Source organism: Bos indicus x Bos taurus, chromosome 11 (assembly GCF_003369695.1).
Source record: "Bos indicus x Bos taurus breed Angus x Brahman F1 hybrid chromosome 11, Bos_hybrid_MaternalHap_v2.0, whole genome shotgun sequence".
NCBI classification, from domain to species: Eukaryota; Metazoa; Chordata; class Mammalia; order Artiodactyla; family Bovidae; genus Bos; species Bos indicus x Bos taurus.
Genome location: NC_040086.1, coordinates 36,686,854 through 36,696,337, shown reverse-complemented (window position 1 = coordinate 36,696,337; position 9,484 = coordinate 36,686,854). Strand labels below are relative to the sequence as shown.

Sequence of the window (9,484 nt, the reverse complement as noted above, 5' to 3'; positions counted from 1 at the left end):
TGTACCTATAACATTTGAAATTCCCCAGTATTTGAGTTAAAGGTCTCCATTTCTCCAGAGTATAATTCTGTGGTGTAGAAATAAAACTTTCCGTTAAAATACTATGTGGCTTAATTATCATCTGTATGTGAGAATCCCCAGATGACAGGCCAAATTTCGGGGATGTACTGTGCTGTGCTAAATCGCTTTAGCGGTGTCCCACTCTGTGTGACCCCATGGACTGTGGCCCACCAGGCTCCTCTGTCCACGGGACTCTCCAGGCAAGAATACTGGAGTGGGTTGCCATGCTCTCCCTCCTCCAGGGGATCTTCCCAACTCAGGGATTGAACCCACGTTTCTTAAAGTCTCCTGCACTGGCAGGCGGGTTCTTTACCACCAGTGCCACCTGGGAAGTCCCCAAATTTGGGGGAACAGTGTGATTTATTTAGACTCTCAGTCCCTTTTCTGGTTCATAGGGCATCCATTATGGGTAGTTGCAAATATAAACCTTGCTGCTTGCTGTATACTACCATTGTCATTTCTTCACTCCTCTGTTCACCATACAGAAGAATATGGTTCCTAGAAAGCATTAAGTAGCTCCGATAGAAGTACTGAATCATGTTCTCATTCAACCAGAGTTTTTAAAGTTAACTCTTTATTGATTTTAAGGCTATGCTGATCATCATATACATTTATATCAAACTACTGGTTATTTTGCTGTTGTTAAACAAAGTACTCAACTTTAACAACAAATTATTATTCAGAGGTTTTAGAACTCAATTCAGATAATACCCCAAAATAATTTTTAAGTGGTTAACTTATTATTTTATGTCCAGCCAAATAACATGTATGTCATAATATTCATTAGAATTAAAGATTCCATGAGACAAGTTTAAATAAAATATTCATATTAAGTATTTTGTAATGACATTTAAAATTTTAGAATGCTAAATTTGGCTTGTTAAAAACATTGTTGAGTAAAACTATTTCATTGGCAAGCATTTTTAGTAACATAATGTTGCAGCTTTTGGAACAGAAAGTTTCTTTTTTTATCCTATTCTGCTACTGTCACTCTAGTATGCAGACTTAAGAATACAGTCTATTCTATTGTACAGTATAAGCATTACAATTTTAATTTAACTCCTATTAGTATCGAATATTAAAACTAGAGTATTCAAGTTTACAGATGGTTTTTTCATTGGAAAAGTTCGTGCGGTCAATGCGAGAACTAGGACTTCCAACCTTGCTCAGCCAGGACTTCCTACAAAAAATAAATAAATAAAAATTAGCATTTTAGTGTATATGGACTAGCTGAAATGATCCCACAATGACGGTGATCCCACATAAACAATGGGAGTGTATGTTTAATAAGCAACTTTTGCATGTAATATAAAAGATATACATGACATCTCTCTCTCAAAGTTGTTCAGTCATGTCTGACTCTTTGTGACCCCATGGACTGTAGCCCACTTGGCTCCTTTGTCCTTGGAATTCTCCTAGTAAGAATACTGGAGTGGGTAGCCATCCCTCCTCCATGGGATCTTCCCAACCCAGGGATGGAACCTGGGTCTCTCACATATACATATATATATGTATAATTATATACACAATATACATTTTATATCAAAATATCATAGAGTTTAACATATAATCAAATGTGGGCAAAGAAGAGCTAATGACCAATTAAGCATAGTCAACTCCTGATGATTTCATTGTGGAGTAATTTCCCTCCTTTTAAAATATCCAAGGTCATTATTACTGAGCTGTTATATGCAGCAACATAAAAATATTTTTTATAAAGAATAAAACAATTCACCATGGGTTTTTCTTACTACCCAGCACATGGTAGATTATATATGCAGGATGAGAGAGAGAATAAAAAATGAATGTGATTTTTCTGTAAATATTTGAACAAAATTAGATGAACATCTTTTCTTAAACCATTTTGAATATATATATATATATATATATGCAGGATGAGAGAGAGAGAATAAAAAATGAATGATTTTTCTGTAAATATTTGAACAAAATTAGATGAACATCTTTTCTTAAACCATTTTGAATATATATATATATATATGCAGGATGAGAGCAAGAGAATAAAAAATAAATGTGATTTTTCTGTAAATATTTGAACAAAATTAGATGAACATCTTATCTATTCAAAAACCATTTCATATCACATATTAGCAAAGTAACTGCATTAAAGAGACAAATGTTCTGAAATTTCCTTTGCTTATATAGTACAATATTTTTTCTTAATTTAGTAGTGATATTGTTTGTCTAATTTATACATTTGAGTACTTACCTGAGATGCTTCATATAAAATAAGATTACTGTAATATTGTTGACACCTTAGATATTTTAAGGATATTCAAGAATCTTTCTACCTATTAATAATTAGTTGGGATGAAAATTAAGTGGGACTACAGGTTAATAATAAGCATTTTTGTACAGTTGATAGCTGTTATCCCAGCTGTTGTAGAAACAGTAAGTTTCCTGATATCCCCAAAGGCCTTTGAGGCTGTGAAACTAGTGATGTGTATAGCTATGCAGTATTGTATGTAACAATCTCAATAACCTTGAATTAAAAATACTTCCTAAGCTACAGTTGTCTGATTAGCTGAAAATTACTCTTAACAGGCTGGAGACGAATTCCAGTGATTCAGATTGCCCTATGCTATTTAGGTATTTTTATCTTTGGGGCTGTACTGGGTTTCCATTGCTGCACGGGCTTTTTTCCAGCTGCAGGGAAAGGGGGCTACTCTCTAGTTGCGGTGCGCTTGCTTCTCACTGCGGCGGCTCCTCTTGTTGCAGAGATGGGCTCTAGGATGCGCGGGCTTCAGTACTGTGGCTCTAGAGCACAGGCTCAGTAGCTGGAGCACACAAGCTTAGGTGCTCCGCAGCATGTGGGATCTTCCTGGACCAGGGATCGAACCTGTGTCTTCTGCATTGGCAGGTGGATTCTTTACCACTGAGCCACCAGGGAAGCTTGCCCTTTTGCTACTTAACTCTTCAATTACTATTGGAGTATAGTTGATTTACAATATTAGTTTCAAGTGTACAACACAGTGACTCAATGTTTTTATAGACTAAAGTTTATTATAAAATATTGGCTATGTTCCCTGTACTGTAGATTAAATCCTTGTATCTTATTTATTTTACAAATAGCAGTTTGTTGTGACCCTCTTTTTGGTTCTTACTGTGACAGTTTTTCTGGGTAAGGTGAATGTTTACTTCTTTTTCAGAAGATAAGCCATCACCACATTTTCTTTTCTTCAACTCATTTAATTGAAATCTCAAAAATCAAAATTGCACATGTTGAAAAATAAAGTTTAGTTATTATGAAAAGGGCCGATGGCTTCAATTTTCCAAAATTTCCTTGAAATCCTCTAGAACAGAAAGACCAGTAACAATAAAAAGCTAACATTAATGAAGCACTGCCTGTTTGCTCAGCACTGCTGAATTCTTTACTGTTTCCTTTAACCCACACATTAACTCTATAAGCTGTAGTCCATTTTCCCTATTAAGTTATTGATAAGGAAAGAGACACAGAGAGTTAAGTAACTTGCTCAGAGTAGGAGCCGTGTTAGTGTTGACAAGGGATCAGATTCTGGATATATTGACTGTGAAGGTATAGTCAATAGATTTGCTGACACACTGAATGTGGGTACCAGAAAAAGAAGACTGAAGGATGATACTTGGGTTATTGGTTTGAAAAGCTACTAGAATAGGATTGTCATGTACTGAAATGGAGAGACTGTGAGAAGGGTAGATTGGGGGGAAAGGTGAGAAGTTCAGTTTTAGAATGTTAAATCTGAGATGTCTATTAAACATCTGAATAAGATGCTGAGTAGGCAGCTGGACCCTGAATCTGGCTGCAGAGATAAAATTTGAATTTGTCTGCAGATACACAGCACTGAAAGCCATAAGAATGGATGAGATCACCAAGAAAAGGAATGTAGATAGAAAAAGAAAGAGGCCCACAAAGTATACCATAGGGCATCCCAATGTTAAGAGCTCAAGAAGAAGAACCAGCAAAGGAAAGAATCCAGTGAGGCAGGAGAAAAACTGGGAGAGCAGCTGTGTCCTGGGAGTCAAATGAAGCCCTCAGGGAGCAGGAGAGATCAGTCTGGGCAATGATTCTGGCAGGTTAAGTGAGGTGAGAACTGAGAGTTGACTATTGTGTCTAGCAACATGCAGGTCACTGATGACCTTGACGAGAACAGTTTTCATGGCATGAAAGCCAGATCTGAATGGACTCAGTAGAGAATAAGAAAGGAACTGGAACCAGCGTGTGTGTGTGTGTATGAGACAGAGAGAAGTGGAGGGGCCCTCTATGCCATGGCTCCACACACGCCATCCATGTTGCCTGACCTGCCTGCTCACCTGAGGAGCGTTCCAGTCGTCTGTTCCTTGGAAAGATGTGCTCTTTATGTGCTGCTCTTGCCCTTGATAGGGGTGGCTCAGATCTGTAAATGGCAGAGGTGTTTTTCTATACAAAAAATAACCAGTCACAAATTTTTATCTAATTAGTGAGGATGAGATTGGAATGTCATAGTTTTGCAATCCCCCTTGATGTGAAAAGGAACCACATAGTCCAACAGTACCCATTAATTCATTTCAATAAATAACACTGCATGAAAGGTATATTCTAGATACTGGGATGCATACGTAGATATTTAAAATGGGGTTCTTTCCTCAACCTACCTTACATCTAAAGCAATTAGAGGAATAAGAACAAACAAAACCCAAAGTTAATAGAAGGAAAGAAAACATAAAAATCAGAGCAGAAATAAGTGAAATAGAGACAAAACAGCAGAAAAGATCAATGCAGCTAAAAGCTGGTTCTTTGGAGGAAAAAAAACAACCCAATAAAAAAAAATATTCAGAAGACCTACATTTTCTCCAGAGAAGACATACAGGTGGCCAAGAGGCATATGAAAAGATGTTCAACATTTCTAGTTATTAGAGAAAGGCAAATAAAAATTACAATGAGATATTATCTTATACCAGTCAGAATGGCCATCATCAAAATGTCTACAAACAATAAATGCTGGAGAGGGTATAAGGAAAAGGGAACCCTCCTGCACTGTCGGTGGGAATGTAAATTGGAAGGAATGATGCTAAAGCTGAAACTCCAGTACTTTGGTCACCTCATGCGAAGAGTTGACTCACTGGAAAAGACTCTGATGCTGGGAGGGATTGGGGGCAAGAGGAGAAGGGGACGACAGAGGATGAGATGGCTGGATGGCATCACTGACTCGATGGACGTGAGTCTGAGTAAACTCTGGGAGTTGGTGATGGACAGGGAGGCCTGGTGTGCTGTGATTCATGGGGTTGCAAAGAGTCGGACATGACTGAGCGACTGAACTGACTGACTGACTATGGAAGTTCCTTAAAAGAGTAAAAATAGAGCTACCATGCTGTGCTTAGTCACTCAGTCACGTCTGACTCTTTGGGACCCCATGGACTGTAGCCCACCAGGCTCCTCTGTCCATGGGATTCTCCAGGAAAGAATATTGGAGTGGGTTGCCATGCCCTCCTCCAGAGGATCTTCCCAACCCAGGGATTGAACCCATGTCTTCCACATTGTAGGCGGATTCTTTACTGTCTGAACCACCAGGGAAGCCGTATGACACATCAATCCCACTCTTGGTTGTATATCAGAGAAAACAATGGTTTGAAAGTATATATGCACCTGTGTTCATTGCACAGTGTTGTCTACAAGAGCCAAGACACCCTAAATGTCAAGCAACCCTAAATGTCCACTGACAGATGAGTGGTATTCCATGTCATGTGTGTGCATCCTCCACACGTGGTTGTACTTTCGTGTACTTTACAGTACTTTGGCTGTGCCACATGAGGAGCTTCCTAATGAAGACCTGATGGAATTGGAAGCCCAGAGAAAGGACAAAGAGGCACAAGGAAGAAGTAACTGAAGAATCAAAGAGACTGAGGGTGCAGTCCAGTGCTTTCATGTCATCCATGGCAGGAAAAGAAGAGCTACTACCCAGACGCCACTGGTTGTTTCTTCAAGAGGACATGTAGAATTGAATCCATCAAGGAACCAGAACCTGTGCCATCAGCATCAGGTGTGAGTGACACTGCAGCTTGCCCTCCAGCTTCTAGTGCTGATGACCCTTCAGCTCTACCATCTCCCACCTCCTCTCTCTCCTCCAATCAGTAACTCTTCTTGCCTGTTCACTTGATGCCAGCCCCTGGATGCCAGCTGTTGTACCATATTACTGTATTTTTCAAGATGCTGTACTGTTAAGATTTAAAAAATTTTTTGTGTTTTATATGTATTATTTGTGTGAAAATTATAGTACAGCATTATATAGCCGATTGTGTTAGTTGGGTACCTAGGCTGTCTTTGTTGGACTTCCGAACAAACTGGACTTACAAATGCCCTCTCGGAATGGAACTCACTCATAGGTAGGGGAAAGTGAAGTCCCTCAGTTGTGTCCAACTCTTTGTGACCCCATGGACTATAGAGTCCATGGAATTCTCCTGGCCAGAGTACTGGAGTGGGTAGCCATTCCCTTCTCTAGGTCTCCCACATTGCGGGTGGATTCTTTACCAGTTGAGCCACCAGGGAAGCCCAGGTAGGGGATCTACTATAATACTATTTCCAGCAACATGGATGGACCTAGAGATTGTTATTCTAAGTGAAAAACAGATGTCATATGATATTGCTTACATGTGGAATCTAAAAAAAAATGATACAAATGAACTTATTTACAAAACAGAAACAGACTCACAGACTTACAGAATGATTTATGATTACCAAAGGGGGACTGTTGGAGGGAGGTAAAGTAAGGAGTTTGGGACTGACATATAAACACTGCTATATTTAAAATAGATAACCAACAAGGATTTACTGTATAGCACAGGGAACTCTGCTCAGTATTCTGTAATAACCTAAATGGGGAAAGAATTTGAAAAAGAATAGATACATTTACATGAATAACTGAATCACTTTGCTGTATACCTGAAACTAACACTGTTAATCAACTATAGTCTAATATAAAATGAAAAATAATTTTTAAAAGTTATATATATTAAAATTATTCAGTATTGACTTTACTTTTCATGAATATTTATGAATAAAGGTGAAGTATTAAAAATGAATAAAGCAAGCAAATTCAATAATTGAATAATTTTTATTTATTTCTCACAAAGAACTGAGTGACTTGACCTCCTCTTTCAAAGATGCAATCTGCTGATCAATGTTTCTCAACTCAGGTCTCCCACATTGCAGGCAGACTCTTTACTCTCTGAGCCACCAGGGAATCCCCCAAAATCTTCATGATACAGTGTTATCTATAATGACTCTTTGCGACCCCGTGGACCCATTGAATTCTCTAGGCCAGAATACTGGAGTGGGTAGACTTTCCCTTCCCCAGGGGATCCTCCCAATCCAGGAATCAAACTGGAGTCTCCTGCATTGCAGGCAAATTCTTTGCCAACTGAACTATCAGGAAAGCCCTTATTTCTCATAAAGCAAGACAAAAAAGAAATCTTTGTAGACTGCTTTTAAAAACACACTTGGAAACCAATTATAGTAAATTAAACCAAATTATGTTTTTATAAAATATGTTCTCTTGACTGATGCTCTTGCATTACTTTGAAAAATTATTAAACTTCAAGAGTCCTGTATAAAAAAATAACTGTTTTGTCTACTTTTGTTCAAGTGTTTATGTTCCTCATTAAAATTTTGTTTGCTTCAATTCATACCCTGTATATTTCTTGGTAAGTTTATACTTAGATATGTACTGTTGTTTTGCTGTTTTGAACAAGATGCTTTTTAATTATCATATTTTTAAACTGGTACATACAGAAACTAGTGATCTCTCATCTTGTAATCAGATACCTTACTGAACTTCCTTGGTGATATAATAGTTTTTTCCTTTTCTTTGGAATGCCTAGGTTAACCACCCCATGTATTTTTAAATTCATTCTGTCAACTTTTAACACATTGACAGGATAATTTCAAATTGCTCTTTATTTTAGTCTCTCTAGCCACATTTTGGTGGCTCAGATGGTAAAGAATCCGCCTGCAATGCAGGAGACACAGATTCAATCCCTCAGTTGGGAAGATCCCCTGGAGAAGAGAATGGCAGCCCACTCCAGTATTCTTGCCTGGAGAATTCCATGGACAGAGGAGCCTGGTGGGCTACAGCCCATGGGTCGTAAAGAGCTGGACACAACTGAACAACTCACACTTTCACTTTTTTTTTAAAAGCCATATTTTGGCTATTTACATGCCATTCAGAGAACTGCTACAGAGAAAAACTGAATTATGAACAGTGCACCCAGCCAAGAGGCCAGCAAGATCATAATATACTAATACATGCTCTAATTCCAGCATATTTTACCTATCAGTTTTGTAGACTACATAAATACTGAATGGATGGTTGGATGTCTGGGTGAGTTATGCTTGCTTGAAAGAGATTGAAGTCCATTATTTCTGCTGTAAATCTGAGTTGGCTTTGTATGCATATATCTTTCAGATATTTTTGTTTAAGCAACATGATCCACTGGCAGGCTTTAAAAAAACAAAACAAAATGAAAGAAAGGATGTAAACTGGAAAATTCTATTGATAAAGTCATGTTACTTGAAAACCATGTCCTCTCTTCACTCTAATACAAGTAAGTGCCTCATATAGAGATTTTGAAAATGAAACTCATTTTTGTGAAGTATAATTCTCTTCCCCAAATCGAGGAAATAATAGAAGGAATTTTATTATGGATACATTTTCTTACATGGTTGATGAGAACCATACACAGTTGTGAAAACAATTTTTTATGAAATAGCAAAGGACGAGGATCTTGTACATATTACATTTAAGTGTTCTGCAGGCCATCTTTGCATTAAAAAGAAATTAATAAAACACAATGCTGATAAATATTAAATGACCAAGGAAAAATCTATTCGTTTAATAAATTAAGAATGCTGTGTTTTTCTGTTCCTGTTCAGAGAGTCGCCAACTCTCAGTCCCCTCCAGGTTTCCACAGCCTTGTCTCTAATTCGTGGGTGCAGATGGCACACACTTAGCCATCAAGTACAGTAAGTGCCACGTATTTATGGCCTTGGCAGCCAGCAAAGAGGCCAGCTGTGGCCTTCTAAAATGCACTTAGGTGTCTGCCCTCCCAGAGACCTTTCTTTGATGGTCTGTAGCTAAAAAGGGCCCCACTCCCATGCTGTTGTGAGCATCACGGGAATTAGCACATTCTATAATTGCTATGTTTATATGTTTATGTATTCACTACCTGCCTCCTCCGCAGTAGAATGCAAATTCTAGGAAGGGAGGATTCCCACCCTCTAGCAGGATGCCCAATGAGAGTGGGCCCTCAATATGTATTTACTGAATGAATTGAGTCTCTGTCACCTTTCTGCCCTCCTCAGGTCTGCCTTCCATGCATGAGAGGAAGGGGCATTCCTAGGGTCTGTGGACTCCACACACAGAAAGGAACCTTGAGCATGACCTGTTAACGCTTT

At 38.4% G+C, this 9,484-nt stretch overlaps 1 protein-coding gene across 5 annotated transcripts in view; it reads right to left on the bottom strand.

The window, feature by feature from the left end:
* Window positions 1–613: 613 nt before the first annotated feature.
* ACYP2 (acylphosphatase 2) overlaps window positions 614–9,484 on the bottom strand; it is a 179,390-nt gene continuing 170,519 nt past the window's right edge. For 2 of the 5 annotated variants that reach the window (XM_027555282.1, XM_027555284.1), the window contains 2 exons: window positions 4,369–4,474; window positions 615–1,240 (listed from right to left, as the gene is read on the bottom strand). In XM_027555282.1, the coding sequence (XP_027411083.1) occupies window positions 1,227–1,240; window positions 4,369–4,474 (120 nt within the window). In that variant the 3' untranslated portion in view covers window positions 615–1,226. Of the gene's footprint in view, window positions 1,244–4,368; window positions 4,475–9,484 lie in introns of all 5 variants that reach the window. The other 3 variants (XM_027555281.1, XM_027555283.1, XM_027555285.1) reach the window with 3 other exon arrangements.